The sequence below is a fragment of the Calypte anna genome, chromosome 5A (genome assembly GCF_003957555.1).
Source record: "Calypte anna isolate BGI_N300 chromosome 5A, bCalAnn1_v1.p, whole genome shotgun sequence".
Taxonomy (NCBI): domain Eukaryota; kingdom Metazoa; phylum Chordata; class Aves; order Apodiformes; family Trochilidae; genus Calypte; species Calypte anna.
In genome coordinates this window covers 8,887,458-8,905,645 of record NC_044251.1, presented here as the reverse complement: position 1 = coordinate 8,905,645, position 18,188 = coordinate 8,887,458, and the positions used below count along the sequence as shown (strand labels likewise).

Below are 18,188 nucleotides of genomic sequence, written 5' to 3'. Positions count from 1 at the left end.
GAAGACTTGTTTGGTGTTAGGTTCAGGAAGCTCTGAATGAGCATGATGACTCTAAGTCTGTTGGAGAAGCACACCACAAGTCTGGCAGTGATACATATCAAACTGTATAGATTTGCATACACGAATATCAGAATGTGTAAATTTTGTTTTCTTTCTTTTGTTTTTGCTCTGAGGGGAGACGGGTGAGTAGAACATGATTTAGTGTCAAAAATATAAAGAAATAATTTCTATTTAGATAATTTTCCAAATTGAGTGTGGGTTCTAACAGACATAAAGTTGAGCTAAAATCTTAAGATTTAAATATTACTAAGAAAGGGAAGGAGAAGCAGAAAAGCCTGGACAGAATGAAATTTTGTAATCACTGGTTTGAAGCCAGTCCTTGTCCCAGCTTTGTCTCATGATTCTGTAAAAGTAATCAAGTGAGTAAGTGCCAGATACTGTCCTTGAAAGTGCCTGAAACTCAAGAGCACTGAATATTTTTCTTTTTAAAGGAGTCTTGATTTCCTGGCTTCAGTCAAACAACATGGGACAGTGCTACAAAAGGTTAAAGTCCCTGTGTTGTGTCAACGACTGGGGGTACAGAAAGTGAAGTGTTACTGAAACACAGGAATAGGCTTTAATCTAACTGCATCCAGCAAGTATCTAATCCGTAACAAACCCTGATGCCTCCCCATCTGGACCCCCATTCTTCTCATCTGAAGTCTGCTGCATGACTTCCAGTCACTCTTGACAATTACTGGTTCCCATCTGACACTTGCCATGGGATGGCTTCTAGACCAGGCAGCACAGCAAGTTGTGTGTCTTGGTCCTTTAATAACTGCACACAAAGTGACCTTCCCTAAAGGGGAGACAGTCTTTGTAGCTTATTTTGTATCAATCAAAACCTTTCTGATTTCAGTAACCTCTGGGCAGCCAGTGCCAGTGTTTCAGCAAGCTAGGACTTAATGAGCCAGCACAGAGTTCAGATGAAGGGAAGACAGACAAGGAAGGAATTCAGTTCTGACAGCACAAGACACTTCTTCACTCCTCTCCATCACACCATATGGTTCTGAGGACATCAGATCACCTCCATGGCCTGGCCCACACCCAGGATGCACAATTGCTGATGCTGCTTTCAGCTGCAGCACAGGGAATTTCTCTAGCAAGCTCTGTGCAATCTCTTCTGGGGACCTCAGTGTTTCTGCAGTGCTGTGCACAGAGAGAAATTTCAGGGGAAATGCTTCAGTTTGCAATGTGCTGCCAGAGCTCTTGATCCTGTGCTGGCCTTACTTTCAGTTCTGTGTTACCCCGTGCATGCTTTATTCTTTCCCCAGAACTGTCCAGTTGGCCAGGTTAACTTTTCACTGAGAGAGACACTTGAGGGTGTTTCAGAATCCATTCACTGCAGCTCCACACGAGGTTAGAGCAGCCTCATAATGAAGTGCACAACAACCTCCTCACAAACCCTTTGCAAGGTGCTGTGTGTGGATTACCCCTCTCACAGCCACACAGCACAGGAATAATTACCACTAAAAACGGGGCGGAAATAAAGTGCTCAGCAGTGTTTGAATGTGAAGTGTTCCCTCTTGGGCAGAGAAAACAGAATCAATTCAGCTCCCACCATATGGAAAGCGTTAGCTCCCTGAGTGCTGCCAGCCTCCCTGTACAGAGCCCTCAGCACACTCATTTGTTCTCTATCACCTCTTCTGCTCCCAGCCCAGCCACACTCTGGATTGCTAATGCTCCTGCTGTGTTACTAACAGGTACATCCCAGGAACAGGGCTGAGAAATGGCATAAGCACTGCACCCAGTGGCATGCACATTGCAGGCTGCTCGTTACACCCTTGGTCCTTGTTAACACTGATCCACTCCAAATTTGTGCATTTACATAAGGATTACATAAACTGGCTGAAATTCCTGAGCCAGATATACCCTGGATGACATCATGGATCAAAAGGATGTGTGGAAGGAAGTTATGGTGGGTTACAGATCCTGAAGAGTTTATCTATGGCAAAGCTGCACACTCTCAGTAGCCTCCTTTGCCAGGGTACTGCGGGTAGATTTGAACAAAAATTTCTGTATCGCAAAACAAAGAATATCCAGGAAGAGCACAGAGGCTGCTTCTTATGCAATGGCAAAATGAGGAGCCAACTGTGCTTTCAGTGTTATTTTGCAGCCAGAAAGAAACGATGGAAAGCAGTGGGAGGACTCAAGCACTGAGTACTAACAAAAACAGGAATTCTGAGCCCTGCTTCTGTCATTCTTAACACTGAGTTAATCACAGAATGGGAAATGATTCCTTTTTTTCCTTTTTTCCTCTTTTTTTTCCTTTTTTTTCTTTCTTTTTTTTTTTTTTTCTTAAAGAAAATAATCTGTTCTTTTACACACTTTGTCTCTTAAGCCCTAATGGTTTGACACATGAGCCCAAACAAGAGTCATTTCAAGGCATTTTCTCTGAGGCAATTATGAGCCTTTGGATCAGGTTTTTGCTAGCTGAGACAGTGACTCTACTCCCACACACAGCATTGAGCAATTCTGCAACTGGTTACACACATGCCCCTTCCTCTATTTCCTTCCGTGCTTTTAGTTCTCAGATTTAAACAGAAAAGTCTCATAAAGCAACATCTTTTCTGCGCTGGCTGACAACTGCTCCTTCACACAGGTAGAAGGAATTCAGTCTTCGTTAGAAGGCATTCACATGTCACCTGAAAGCATCTGAATCTTCCTGCACTGCCTTTGTTGCTGTTGGCAACACAGCATGCACGTTTTTAATGAAGAGAGATTAGAGAATCTGAATTACTAACTATGAGCGGCATATTTTGGATTATTTTACCTGTAGTTTCTTCAAAGACAGCATGAAATCCATCAAAGTTCTTTGATCCATCAGACTGGAAAAGGACATGGAGTGAAGAGCCTGTGCTTCGGATGGGAGGTGGCCTCTCATTCCCACAGAATCTCTTAATTATTTGGCTGTCCAAGTTGTCCCCATCACGGACCTCCACATAGTCATACTGGCACATGTAGTCAAACTCCAGGCTCAGCATGGAAAATCTTGGGGAACAAGGACACATGGTCAGGCTGCATACTCTCACCTGTACACCATGACCCTGCCTTATTTGGGTGTTTAGTTATGTTAGTGCCCTTCTCAATGAATCAACAGTTCCCTAATCATAGGAAGTCCCCCTCACTTCATCTCATCACCTTGGGGAGCCAGCCCAACTCTGCACAGCTCTTCCAGGAGAATATTTCAGTGGCACCATTTCAGTTCAGTCTGCAATGAAGTCATGTAGCCTGTTCACATGTGTCAGGTCCTTAACATATTCACATTATGATTTTCACAAGTTAGCAATGAGGGGTACAGGGAAAACTCAGGGATGTAACAGAAGCAGCCAAAATCGTTAGACAAAAGGAATCCAAAACACTATAGTACATTTCATATTAGAAAGCAAAATGGTAGTAAATCCTCAGTGTTTGGCACTTGTCTTTCTTTTGAGGGCAGAAATAAGGAACATTAATATGAGCAGAAGGGAAATACTGAACACCTTTTCCCACAATGTCTCTTTCCTAGCTTTGATCCAGCTGCTGCATGAGGCTTTGGCTCATCAGCAGCAATGTTATATGCCACTGGCTGGATTCAGTGGGCCAGCACCAGAATATGAGTGAGAATCAGAGTGAGAAACACCAAGTGCGTCTGGAGAATAAGTAAGGGCCAGTGGTGCTGGACTCAGTCTTGGTACAGCAGAATGAGAAGAAAGGCCACGCTGCTATCTAATATATCAGCAGAATATTTTGTAAATTAAACTTGCACTGTACTGCAGCTTCTAAGGTTGCAGATATTTATTTAGGATTTGGGTAAATCTTACACGTTGCCCATTGCAAAACTGCATTTTGACACCAAAAAGGTGAGACGAATTTTGGATCTACTGGTGGCTCTCACAGTCTGAAGAGCCAAGACAAAAATGCAGACTATTTCCTGCTGTTCCTACAGCTTTCTTCAAAGAATTAGTCTAAGTTCAGCCTGGTATGCCCTTCAGAAAACACTGGGTGCTTTAGTGTTAAGCTCTTGATGAGACATCTAGAGAAGTCTCTTGGTCATTTTCTCCAATATTTGAAAAAAATGTCCTTAGCATCCAGCTATCTTAAATAGGAAATTAAGGCAAAGTATTAGGAATTTGTGGAGTGACTGCCCATCACAATCTGGATTTGGAGAAAGAGATGAGGTACCAAATGTAAAGCAGTGGCAGTACCTTCACTGCCCCAGGGCTCCCAGCTCTTGACATTCATTGACTCTTGGTTATCCACATGCCTCAATGTCCATCTGAAACCAGTGCTGGCTAAAACAGTATGACCCACCTTAATTCAATGTTAAATCCAGCTGGAACATGGATAGTCCATTCACATCTTGCATTCAGGGGGTAACCCTCCAGCAAAATCTGACCACGAGAAACACGAAAAACCTGACCACACCCTGAAGGGCAAAAGGAGAAAAGAAATCTGTGTAAGGGACCTTCAAGAGGAAAAAATAAATGTAGAAAAAAACCACTGGAATGAGAATATAGCATGGCTTAGGCTTATTTCTTACAAGGAAGTATATAAAAAAAGGACAGCCACATAATGTTATAAAGAGCTGTGATGGAGGCATGTAACCATCTTAGCTCCTCTACCAATGACCATATAACACATATATTTCCTCTCATCCCTTCATGTTATTTTCTGTCCTTCCTCTTCTTCTGTACTGCTATACCTGTGTCATTCTCAGCTTTTCACCATATTGTGCAAGGTGCTTCAGTGTACAGTACCAGCAGAATAAGATGAAGTATTCTGGCTATTTGTGCCCAGCTGGAAAAAATTATCAGAGGACAATGACCTGAACAAAGAGCAGAAAAGGTCACACACTGAGGAAAAAAATACATTTTCATGGCTATCCTGCAGCTGTCCCTAGGCAGGGATAGTTGTCCTAATTCCTCATTTTGGGTGCTGAATGTTTTTAGCCCATAGAGTTCTCTCACCTTCAGTAACCCCTCCCTTACCCCAGCTATAAAACACGGCTATTGCTGTTTTCTTCTGTGGAAGAAGGGAAGTTGTTCAGTAACTTTTGTAGAGCCTTCTGTGATCTGTAAATGCAAGTGCTAGCAATATGTACTGTTAAACCATTACACACCAAACAGAACTTTGTACATCTTTCCAAATGGAGTCTAACACATGGCTACAATCCCTGGTAAGCCTTCTCCTGCTTTGCTGAGGCATGAGACTGTATCCAGAAGTCAGAAACAGTAATTGAGTCTAACAGCATCACCCAACCGGGAGACTCTGACAGGCTGCACATCACATTTAATGAAGATAAGTAAATAGAAAAATGACCCCAAAGACCTCCACAGCAACCCTCTTGCTTCTTTTAGCCTCATTAGTCCAAGAGAAAGCCCCGCTCCTTCCATCTGTTTCCAAAGAGGAACCCTTAACTTTCAACCATCAACACAGGATAACAGTTTCCTACTGAAATAGTGGATTTTAACACTTCTGTCAGAGCTCTTCCTTCCTTTGGTAAAAGAAGGTGACAGTGTCCTGATTTGGTTGAAGTACCAAGCATTTGCAGATCCCATTTATCCTAGTGTCTGGAAATCAGTCCTGCTGCATTTAGTGTATGGGGAAATGTGAAACCTGCAGGGCAGTTACTCCTCTTTCTTCTTAAGAAAGCATTGCTCAAATGAAATACCCTTTGTCTATTTACCCTTGGTTACCCTTAATTAAGCAAGACCCAAGGAAACCGAAATCCTGCTCAGAAGAGTTCCTCAAATGTGTTTTATCCTTCTCTGTGGCTCTCATTTCCCTCTGTAAAAGGCAAGGATTAATGACTGTGCTCAGCAAGGATATTAGGATGCAGCAAGTACAGCAGGATCTGCTGTGGTGCCCATGGTAATGTTCCCACAGCGAGAAACAGGACCTTGTGCTGCTGCTGGCTCCTGCCTCAAAAAACAGTCTGAGACAAAGCTACTAGAAAATTTCAAATCATTTGACAGGGAGCTTGGACCACCTCAAAGAAAGCTTCCCTTTTGTCCTGAAGGGCTTTTGAGTTTCCAGTGCCTTTAACAAAGGAAAGGGAAAGAACTGGTGCAAAGAGATACTTGTGTGCACAGCATACTAAATGCACTTTTCTGTTTGCAGTGGTACAGCCTGAAATCTCTGAACACTGGTGCTAAGGAAGTAGGTTTGGCCAGCAAAGCAGGTGGTCCAGAGGCTAAAGAGGAGGCATTCAATGACTGCCTCCAAAAGAACGTTTTCAGATTTGCTAAGTACCTTCTCCACACAAAGCACCTTTGCGATCACATCAGATCTGTGCCCTTGTATATCCAGCCCTTGTAGCATAAGTTAGAGTGACTCCCCAGACCAAGAGTTCAATCATCAGTTGATCAAAGGGAGTCTTTTCCCATTCTGAATCTGTGGGAGACCTGGAAAGTGATCAGAAATAATTTACATCTGAAACACAAATGCTGGCAATTTCTGCCTCATTTACAAAAAAAATAATCCACTGGCATCAACATCCTTGTTCCGTTCCTGTTCCCCCCAAAAAAGGCAGCTTTCAGGGCCACAGTAAGATTTCCTCCGAGGCTTTTTACTAACAGAAAAGGAAATATATCAGGAGACCTCTGAGTTGTAGCCCACAGGGACCTGTGGGTTGATAGAGAGAGAGGAGAATCCCCTGAGGACAGGTCCAGTAAGAATTTGCTATCTGCTGTGCCAGTGCTACAGCATTGATGTGGAGCTCCTTCAGAGGTCACGGGGAGCCTGAGCAGAGGAGAAGGAGAGTTAAAACATTATTGGTATTCAGAAACTGGATGGTATGGGAAAGCAGCTGTCATTTGGCACACCTGTTGGTTGCTGGTCACCATTTCGATGTGAAACACTAATGTTTGCATTATTTCTATTGTTCTAATTAACACTAATGTTCTAATTGTCTCTAAAACTACAAGTGTTGTTGCTTGTCTCAGAGAACACATTTGGGCAGCAAGGCTGAGGACAGCTGCCAGATGACGCCATCTTCTCCACTTTGATGGAATATGAGTTCTTAAGCAGTTTGACAATTCCCATTTTGATGACAACAGCTCCATGCAATGCTACAGGCCTGGGGAGGAGTGACTGGAAAGCTGACAGGCTGAAAAAGGGGTGTTGGTCAACACCAGGCTGAACATGAGCCAGCAGTATGCTCAGGTGGCCAAGAAGGCCACCAGCAACTTGGCTTGTATCAGGAGTGGTGTGGCCATCAGGAGATGGGTAGTGATGCTGTCCCTGTGCTCAGCACCTCAAGTGCTGGGTTCAGCTCCGGGCCCCTCACTCCAAAAAGGACACTGAGGATCTGGGAGAGTCCAGAGAAGGGGAACCAAGCTGGGGAAGGGTCTGGAGAACAAGTCCTGTGAGGAGAGAATGAGGGAACTGGGAATGTTGAGTTTGGAGGAGGATGAGAGGAGACCTTTTTGCTCTCTACAACTCCCTGAAAGGAGGTTGTAGGGAGGTGGGTGATGGCCTCTTAAGTAAATAATGATAGGGCTGGAGAAAATGTCCTGAGGTTGCACCAGGGTAGGTTTAACTAGATATTAGGAAGAGTTTTTTTACTGAGAGAGTAGTTAGGTGTTGGAATGGGCTGCCCAGGGTGGTGGTGGAGTCACCATCCCTGGAGGTATTTAAAAAACGTGCAGATGAGGCACTTCAGGACGTGCTCTAGTGGGCATGGTGAGATATTTTTAAATATTTGGGATAATGATGGCTGGTCATAGCTATCTTAGAGGTCTTTTCCAACCATGACAATTCTCTAATTCTGTAAATCAGAGGTTTACAAAGGCTGTTAGAGTGCAGGGTATGGAGGAAAGGGTCCTTCAGAGTAATTTTTTTTTTCTGCTGGTTATAGACTGATATGCATTTTAGGGACAGCCCAATCCAATAAAGAGTCCCATTAGGAAATATCCCAGTACCCAGTAAACACTGTTCAACGCTGTGGGTTTTTGTTTTGTTTTGTTTTGTAATAATATTCCTTCAGACTACCAGCTAGCATGTTTCTTTTTATCCTATGATCTGGTGTCCTTTGGCTGTTTTTTTTGCTGTGTCCACGCAACCAGTGGCATGGGACAGCCCCTGACGCTACTTCCTTGCTAGGATCCTCCACATCACCCGCGGGCAGCTCCCAGAACTGCTCCCTGGACCACCACCGCCCGCCCACAGGGGCAGAGGGGACACCCCGGGGGTGCGGTGTGTAATAGGGCGTTTATCCTGACCATAGGGTGAACTGTTCGCTCCTCTGCATCCCGGTATCCATCCCCTCCCCGCCGTGTCTCCCACGCGTGTCCGGCGTGGTGAGGGGGATGCTGGAGGCGCCTCCCCTGGCAGGGCCTCTGTCGCCCTCTGGCGCTCAAGTGGCGGCGGTGCGGGATGGGGCGAGGGGGCGGAGCGGGAGGAACAAGCACGGGATGCGCTGCGGGACAGAAGACTCCGCCGGACCGAGCCGGGCCGGATGGGTTCTGCAGGGCCCGGGCCGGCTAGGTAGGGAAGGGATGGAGCCGCTCGTCACGAGAACGCTCCATGGGTCACGGCGACCCGCCCGCCCTCCCACCCCACGCAACCCCGGCCCTGGACGGGCGCTCCGCCGCACCGCCTCCTGCACACCGCCAGAGGGAGACAAAGCTCCGAGCTCTTCAGAGGCGCTGGTTCCGCCAGGAGCCCCGCTGGGTCCTCGGCCGAACCCCCGCGCTCCCCGCACAGCTCCGCCGGCCCTGAGGTTCCGTGCCCGGGCAGGGGTGTGCGGTCTGCAGGTAAGGTGTCCCGGGAGCAGTGCGGGGCAGAGATCGGCTTCGCTGGGCAGGAGGAGGCAGAACCTGGGGAGGGCAGCTCTGCCAGGACAAGCTCTCCTTCCCGGGAGCTGCTGCCCAGAGCTGCGGGGCTCGGAGCGGGGTGTGCGGGGTGTGCAGAGCAGTGTCTGGCCCCGTGCCCGCTGGCAGAGGGCACCGCGTCTGCAGGGTGAGGGTGACATCCCTCATTCCTCAGCTTCAGCTCCCTCCTGTCCCCGGGATTTGTTGGCACTTTCAGCTGGTGAGGTGCCGTGGGCAGGCTGCAAACAGCCGTGTGTGCAGGTAGAGGAGAGAAACGCCTCCTCTTCAGCCCTCCCAAACACGCTGTGAGAGCCCTAGGTTGGCAGCTGGCACAGCAAAGGGGCAAAGGCCACGTACTGAGTGCCTGCCCAGCTGTGAGCCTGCATCAGCATCGTGACTGCAGCCTCCCAGTCGCTCAGGGAGCCACCGAGTGAGGCAACCACGAGACACAGAGCAGGGGAACTCAGGACTATGCTGGGATCACAGTTGTCCCCTCTGATCCTTTTTAACAGTGAAAGACAAAACTTTGCTATCCGCCCCATCCTACTCTACCTCTGAAGTTTCCATGGAAACACACAAACCAGATCACATCCTCAGTGTCACACTGCTTCCCTCAAAAGAGCAAGGTGCAGGAGAAACATTATAAGACAAAGCTCTGCAAAATTCCAGTACTGCAAAAATGTCCAAGTTTGTTTTAAAACACAAGCACTCAGAACAGGCTGAAACATACTGTAGGCAACTTCACCTACTCAGGCAGAGGGGAGAAGGATTAGATGAGCTACTGATTCTTTCTTCACTCTGCTCTTATAAAAAGTGCCAAGGGAGCTCTAAGCAAACAGGGCTTTAAAATGCTACCAGAAATCACACCACAAACTGGAAGGGACTCAGTTTATCAACTTCCAAAGCACCAAGGTTGAATTAGCCCTGTTGGTGAAACTTGTTGATTCCCCACATTCTACTGTTTGAAGACATTTATTTTATTTGCTTTCACCTCCTGAATGATCATGGTCACTGTTGGGAAAGTTGCTTTAAAATCAACTGTTGCTTTGAAATCAGTTACTAAAACTAGACAAGACTAAGGTATGTAGAATAGTGACAGAACAGAGTAGGAAAAATAGACTCTGTTTTCATCTCATTCAGTGAAATGTGAACAAAAAGACAGTCAATAAAAATTGAAAGAGGGTTGGTGAAAGGCTGTACCTTCACCAGTGAGAAATCTGTGAAGGAAATACTAGTCTTAAACTGTATTCAAGTAGCTTATGGAATTCAGTATTGAAAGATAGCATTGGGATCCATAGCTTAGCAAAATCTAAGAAGCAGGAGCTTTTTTACACTGTTGGGAACAAAACCTTCAAATATCACCACTAGAGCCTTAAACACTCTGATCCATCATGGTGCTGTTAGCAGCCACAAAACACTGTTTTCCAGAGCTACCTGGGAGTGTGTTGGAATAGTGCAAAGTGCTGAGGGAGCACTGGGACTTCCTCAGGGCTTGTCCTGTAGGCCCGGGGTTCAAGGACAAGGAAGCCATTTGATGTACTTGTTGCCCTTATAAAAGTTCATGCTTTGGTGGAGGCCTCTGGGGAATCAGTTATACTGAAGTATGTCCAAGAAATACAGAGAACAGATTTCCAGAGTTCTAGCAGTTAAAATAAACCAAAACAAACCAGAAGTTTAGCAGTTTTGTAAACTCCCATAACTTGGGGGCTGGGCCAGCCCCTAGCACATGAGCAGTTTTCCCCACAAGATCTGCTTCCTCTCTCACTGTGTTTGCCCCCTCCAGCCTGGGCCTTTTGCTAAAGCCACTGTACAGGGATAGCTGGAAAGACACAGCGTGGCTCCTGCTCCATCCCACACTCCCTGTCCCTGGCCTGCCACTCTGCCCATGCAGGATACTTACTCATGCAGTCACCTCCATACCAGCCAGCTCTGCACTCTGCACAGTAGATACCCTTGATGTAGAAGTTGTCAAGTTTTCCTCCCCAGGAGCCGTTGCGGCAGGACTTGCAGTTCTCAAAAATGGTGCAGCCTGAGGGGAGAGAGAGAGCCACTGTGTTACAACAGGCCTTTGTGGTCAGATTCCAAGCCTGACAGCTGGAGCATCACCTTTTGGCAGCTTCCAAGCCTGCCCAGGATGCTTTGAGGACAACACTGCTGGTAGAAAGTGTTTTTTGTTGCTGGCAGTGGTGCTACCTGATGCAGGGGCACCTTGTCAAGTGTCTTGCTGCTGTCAGCAGAGTGGCAGAGGGAGATCCTGAGGAGATCTCATGCCCCAGTGAGATGTCACTGCCCTTGCTGTGCCCCTGCCCAGCAGATACCATTTATGTGCTGATGCCTTGCCTAAAGATCTGGTGTGAATGCAGTATGGCCTAAACATACCTGGGTGGATTAAGCAGGAGTCACACTCATTGTCCTCATTCCTGCAGCAGGGGATGGTGTAGCCCACTCTTTCTTTCTGTCCTGGGCAGATGCACTCAATCTGGTCATACTCACAGCACTCCCGACACATGATGTTCCACTCTGCACCTGGGCAGTTTTCATTGATCACTGTGTACTCTGCCAGTGAGGAACAGAGAGGGAGAGACTCAGAAATAATCCATCATCTGACAGGGACTTGTCAGATCATGTATGGTATGAGGCTGGCCAAGGTCTTTGGCCCAGGAAACCTGGATTATGGGGTAACATGGGGCCAAAACATCAACACGCTTGGGGTGTCTAAAGGACACGTGGGCAGCTCTGCAGTGCCAGACACAGGAGGCAAGCAAACCAGAAGGAAGGATTATATTCACCTCAGTCTTTTCTCTGCAATGCCTTCCCACTTCTCCAGTGAGAAAAATAGTTTTTTTAAAAAAAAAAAATCACACAAGAAACTTCTTCAGATTGCAGGACTGATTTACAGCATCATACCTATTACAGAATATTTAAACTATAATAGCATGCTTTGGTTGTATTTCTGTTTGTGAATTTGCTACTCCTGAAGTCTAGAGTTTTCACCAGGAAAGGCCAATTTTGAGGCTGTGTTTTAGCCAGTTTCCACTCAGAAACACATGGTACTACACTACCAAAGGAAACAAGACATTTCATTATTTTTTAGTGTTATTTTGTATGGCATTTCTAATATGATAACATTATTAATATCTTTTATTATGTTAATATGGCCATATTTAAGAATGAGACAGAGAAGAGTGGGGGGAGATTTTTTGACTAAATAAAATACTGGAAGCCAGGCCTTGGTCGGTTGTGGCAGAGGAAATTGTAGGGTGCTTTGATAATAACTTTAATAATCCTCCAAAACAGGCAGTCTAGACTGCAGGCAGTGGCTGCATCTGTGAGCATCAGAGTTCAGAAAGCTGCTTGACCCAGTCTGGGGAGAAGCAGGAAGAAGGTGCTTGACAATCCATGCAAAATATTTAGCTGGAAAGAACAAACAAGCCTCTGGACAGACAAATAAGCAATGGATTAATTTATGAGGCTTTAATCATGGAAGAAAAGCACAATAAATCCAGGCATAAGCAGCACACACATGAAAGCATTTCAAGACCAGGGAAACCAAGAGGGAACTAGTTGTGTTGGGAAGGCACACAGACCTCCAGGGAAGGTGCCAAAAGAACCTGCTCAGCTCTGGAGCCTTTTTTGTCACCAGCCAGCAACAGGATCTCAGTTTCACCTCAAAACCGCAAATTTTTCAGCTTTTGCTCTTGCTTTTGACTGAGCTCAGTCTTTACCTTTTTAAGAGTGGTGCTTGCCTGCCTTCCTCTGTATCATGAACCCACAGGAGCCAGTGAAGGAAAGAAGTGGAAGTTGGTTATTCCTGATGCTGCAGTAGCCTTAGGGGCAAATAGTTTCCATCTGCTGGATTATCAAGCTTCTACTGTTACTGTTTAGGAAGTTGCAGCAAATCGAGCTCTGATTTGACTTGCCAGGCTCACCCACATCCCTCAATTTCTTTGGCCCCAAATTCCCTTCTTTTGCTTCTTATTTTTGCACCTTTCTAAAATGTGCCAACTTCCTTGGCCAAGATGTGATTGGGCAGCCTGGTGTGCAGCAGAGGAGCCTGGGCAGTCAGCAATGCAGTCATCACCTCCCTCCCACAAGTCTGTCTTTTCCCTGTCACCCTCATGCTCTGGACACACATAATTCACTTAACCCTGTCCTTGCTAAACCTCAAATATAATCCTGTTCCAAACTGCAAGACACTGGGAAAAAAAAGGTGGTAAAAGACACACAAGAGATTCTTTTATTAGCACTTGGAAAGGATTGTGGTGGAGGTTTGACAGAAATATTGTTTGAAACTGAGTGGAAATGCAGCCTTCTAAAAGAGTAGCTTTTACTGCACCATTCTGACAAGCCAGAACTCTCCTTGGAACATAAGTGAAGGCCTCATTAGCACTCACCCTGGAGACTGGAGATAAGTTACTTATTCTTATGCCATTGAGTTAAAAGAGGATGCACAAATAATAATAAAAAAGCTGCAAGATCATCTTGAAGCACTATTTATATTCAGTGCAAGGTCCACTGGGAAGGATAGTGATGAATCCCATGGTATGACCCCAGCCAAATTCCCAGTCAAGGGAAAAGCAGAGACCTTATAGCTCAGGGACAAAGGAAGAACTGCCAAAAGCTAAGCTGAATTTGACCTTGCAAAGGAAATTATAATAATAGCAAAAGTTTTTTTAGCCATATAAAGAAAAAGAAGTAAGGAAAGAGGAAGGGAGACTCCTTTGGCATGGAGTTGTGGATGAAATGCAAGACTGGTGGGGAATGTAGTGAGCTACACTAAAGCAAGCTGAATTAAAGCAAGCCTGATTACACCAGTTACCTCTTCTGTCTTCTGCTTCTTTGGAAAAATTACTTATTTAGCCTGGAGTCACTTTAAGCTGATACAAGCCCATGCTGCTGCTGAGATGGGACACTTTGTTTCCTTCTCTCCCTGATTCCCATTTCCACTCCCTATCTTTATGCTGCCATGTGGAGGGATCAGATGACTGAGCTAGCAGAAAACCAGTCTGCCATCTCTCTCCATCCATAGGGTGGGGACGGGTTAAAAACAAAAAGTTTACAACCTAAATGTGCTCTATAGTCTTCCAAAAGAGAGAGCCCCTTAGGACCCTGCTAGATATATGTATTTATCAGAACTCCTGGAAGATGGAAGTACTTTATAAGGATACCCGTATCGTGATCTGATCTGGTGGAAGTTCCATGTCTATTCTGTTATCTTTCAAAGATGAGTTCTGTTTCCATGATTCAATTTATCCATCAGAACGTTGGTAAAACACTACTTAGGCTCAAATTAGGAACATTTTAAATTGCCATGAAAAGTGCCTTGTAAATAAGAGCACATGAACCCAACAGAGATCAAACTGGAGTCCAAACAGGATGACTTTTTCAAAGTGATTACTCAGTTAGTTCAGGTTCCACATATGAGAACATGCATGTTTTTGTTTGACTTCATTTTAATTTTTCAGCAGAATGCTCAATAGCAATTACTGCCTTCTGCAGAAGAAATGAACATTTGAGTTTAAGGGAGCTTGAAGATCTTATTACAGATTGTTTGGCCATGTAAGAATTTTGCAATAAAGTTTTCTCATTTAAAGAAAAAATACCTCCAACAGAAGTGGAACTAAGTAACAGCTAACATTTTCTTTAGGTCGGCCTTATTTTCATTACTGTTTTATCCTGCTCCTTTCTTACTCTATTCTTCTATCATTGCATGGATGTGCAAGCTGGATGCCCCCCACAGGACATTAACATTAACAAGAAGAGATCTGAGCAGACAGGAGATGCAGAATGCCTGGTGGAAATGAGAAACAAGTCAGGTCAAACTGTGGCTCCATTGTGATCAACAGTAAAACTCTGATTTCACCAAGGCCAAGAGGCATAGATCTCAGAAGGAATGAGAGATCCCCTGGCAAAGGGACTGCTGATAGCAAAGCTTACTCTGGCCAGAAAAAAATAATATATACTAGTGGGATCAGGAAGATATATTTTTTCTTCTTTGTGCTGCAAGTCAAGGTAATGAATGTAGCACTTTTGAGTGAGCGCATCAGTGAGGTTAGAGAGCCTTTGCCAGTGGAGTCTGGGGGGGCAAAGCCTAACTTCTGCAGTGGGGGAATATCTGGGAATCTGTGGAGAAGCAGCAGCTCCAGCACTGAAATTTATGACCACATAGCAGGAGAATGTGCTTGTGTTATAAACAGGGAGGAGTGGTGCTGAGTGCGTGTTTGCTGTAATTGGTGTGAGACCTGGAAGATGTTGGCAGTTTACTTACAGCTAATGTTGCCCAGATAGAAATAGTCCAAACAAACACCAGCACAATGCCTCAGCCTCCATCTCAAATTTTACTCCTTATACCTCCCCTGGGCATGCAGCCCAGCCCTAGCCAAGGACTGCAGATGCCCCTAGGCTGCCAGACTTCTGGTCCTTACTTCTCTCCCTGCCCTTATGGTCTTCCCTTCCCATTTTCTCCAGCACCACATCCCTGGTACTGCAGGAGGGTGAGGGGATCTCCACATCCCTAGGGGATCTTGTGCTGCCAGCAGAACCCGCACGGCCTTGCAGGGATGAGGGCTCCCTCTGGTCCAATTGAGAGCTAAATCCAGGCACCAGGTTTGCAGGGGCTCCAGGGAGACCTTTGAGGTTGCCTCGGGGTCAAGAGAGATTACCCCCATATTTTCTCCAAAATAAAAAGCAAGTCTCTAGTCCACACTGGGAACCTAAACATGTGAACTGAAGTAACCCATTTGCTAAGATTGAATGCATCTGGATGCAGAAACAGAGTCGGGTTGGGAAGAGTTTAGATAGGCAGAAACATACAAACACATATCTATTTTTAAGGAAATATGAGTCACTTGCACTTCAAGTTGATTCCAAAATCAATTCCCAGACCTCCCCAGCTCCTGCCCCCAACTCTTGGGGCAGGCCCTGTGCAACTGGGTGTGATAAATGTGGATAAAAATTGGATACATCTGTGGGGAGGAGGCAAAACAGTCTTTTCCAACCTGCCCTGACATGCTAAGGCTACTTCACTTTTGAATCACTCTGCTTCCTCTGGGTGGCTGTCCCAGCACTGCTGCTGGCAGAGGGGAAGCTGCTGCCCCCTCCCCATGCTGCTTGTGCTGGCTGCTTCACCTTGCTGAGCAAGGAGGGGAGGTGACTGCACTCCTCCTTCTGTACCCCAGGCCCTTCTCACACTGCCTCTGGCACCTGAGGAGCTTGTGTTGGCTGGAACCAGCATCCTCCCTCCCAGAGCTTGAGCCCCACAGCCTTCATGTCCCATTACCCATCCTTCTGCCTTCTCTGACCACTGCCTGAGGGGCCCCCATCACCCCAGAGCCCACCTGCTCTGCAGACCCTTTTCTGGCCCCCCAGCAGCAAGAGAGGCTTGTTGCCCCACCCAGCTGCTTGACAGCCACAGCCCATGCCTAGGACTGCTCTGCCAGCAGGAGGGACATTTCTGTGCCACCCTGGCACATGCCATGGACCCACCTGACTTGTCCAATGGCTGAGGACCAGGCAGTCCCTGTGGGTACCAGTCTGTGCATGTGGGACAGAGATTTGAAGCAGCTCTCTGCCCTGGAGGTCAGTGTCCCAGGAGAGCTGCAGGTGCTGGCGAGCAGTGTGAGAGCCATGGTCAGAACCCTGAGGGAACAGAAGGGCAGGGCAGGGCCCCTGACACTGATTATTTCCAGCTGTCCATCACAGCTGCAGTGCCTCTGTACCTGACAGCTCCCCTGGTAAGAGGGCTGCAATCTGCAGCCATCTGAAGGGTGGGTGATTGGTGGGAACCTCACCTTCCACGTCCTAGTGCTGCAGGTCCCAGGAAAGCTGACAATGCTGACAGCAAGCTGCTGCTGCAGCCCCAGCCACCTCCAGCTGTGAACTGCCCATCTTTGTGGCCATAACAGCAAGTTTGCACTCAGTAGTGAAGGCTTTCTGAGTGAGCTTATCAAGAAGAAAGCACATATGCTGGTTCAGCAGAAACTAGAGCAAGGGTTGAGTATAAAAAAAGAGATTGCTCTCCTTTCATGAGTCTTTCCTTTTGACAAAGTAACACCAGCAGAACGAAAGCCAAGAGAGGAAACAATGTATGATTTTTATTTTCTTTTTTTTCCTTCCCTTTTTTCCTTCCTTGCCTTCATTCCTAGTGTTGGGGCTGGAGAGGAAAGTATCTGTCTTGCCAAACTAAACAAATTATGCTTTACAATTCAGAGACTTAAATGCCTCTTTTTATCAACATTTCTTTAGCACTGAGTGTTGAGAAAATAAAGCAGTAGTAAGCTAAGTGATTGCATACCCTTTTCTTGATGGCCATTGGGAAACACATCCAGCCAGTTGTTTCTTTTTAAGGCTATTAAGTCTGCCTGGAAATCATCCCTGGGCAAACCTCTCCCCCCAGCACACACTCTCCATGCCTGAAAGGAGATTAAAAAAAAAAAAAAAAAAAAAAAAAAAAGAGAGAGAAAGCAGAGCCTCTTCTTTCTATTATTATTATCTCTGCAGATTTCTCTACTTTCCGAGACAGCAGAGGATATCAAACACTTCTGACTACACTAAAGGAAAGGTTGAGAACACACACACTCACTTACAGTACCTCTTGGGAAGCAGGAGATGAGCAGAAGCTGGAGGAGAGTGAGTCCTACGTGTGTCCAGGGGGCTCGCTCCATACTGCCCAGGTCTGTGCAGCACTGTGACTGCTCAGGAAGGAAAAGCAAGAGCAGGAAAACAGCTTTTATGGGGACCTCACCAGCTCCAGGCTGCAAGGGATCTCGTGTTTCAGACCTCAGCTCAATCCCATTCTCACCAGAGGGGAACTACCTTCAAGAGACTTCTCAGTGTACGACGTCACCCCAAACCTCTCCAGCTGCTGCCTTAACCCTTTCTGGACTCTGGCAGCTGATCCGATTTCCATGGGTCTGTTTGCTCTGTGCTCAGCTCCGAGATAGGAATGTTCATCTCGGAAGGAAAGACACTGTGAAGGAAGGGAGCCAGAAATGCAAATCTGTGTTTACAGTGGTTATCCCTGTGGCTGTGGGTGAGCCAAAGTTCCAGCAGCCTCCAGAAGGAGGCACTTTGAAGATGCTCTCTTTGGGGGTGCTGCTCCTGTATGGGGACTCTGGGTGTGCAGTCAGTGCACAGAGGGTGTTCTAGCACATACCTGGCCAGGTGACATGTTCCACTTTTGTTGTGCTTAAAATAGCTGTGCATTTCCATGCTGGGGCAGCAGCTCACTAAAAGCTTACTCCACCATAGATGAAAACTCCAAAACACAGGGGTAGTGACTTGGCATGGCCAAGTACCACAAAAATGGAGAGTTGCCATATTTTAATAATAATTTTAAAGTACACAGCAATTAAT

The 18,188-nt window shown here is 46.2% G+C and overlaps 1 protein-coding gene across 3 annotated transcripts in view; it reads right to left on the bottom strand.

The window, feature by feature from the left end:
- Positions 1 to 17,590, bottom strand: part of PAMR1 (peptidase domain containing associated with muscle regeneration 1) — a 35,759-nt gene extending 18,169 nt beyond the window's left edge. For 2 of the 3 annotated variants that reach the window (XM_008498613.2, XM_008498621.2), the window contains exons 1-5: positions 17,425 to 17,590; positions 11,214 to 11,390; positions 10,735 to 10,863; positions 4,333 to 4,447; positions 2,813 to 3,030 (exon numbers count right to left, since the gene is read on the bottom strand). In XM_008498613.2, coding sequence (XP_008496835.1) covers positions 2,813 to 3,030; positions 4,333 to 4,447; positions 10,735 to 10,863; positions 11,214 to 11,390; positions 17,425 to 17,497 — 712 coding nt within the window. In that variant the 5' untranslated portion in view covers positions 17,498 to 17,590. The remainder of the gene's footprint in view (positions 1 to 2,812; positions 3,031 to 4,332; positions 4,448 to 10,734; positions 10,864 to 11,213; positions 11,391 to 17,424) is intronic. The other variant, XM_008498629.2, reaches the window with a different exon arrangement.
- Between the last annotated feature and the right edge of the window lie 598 nt (positions 17,591 to 18,188).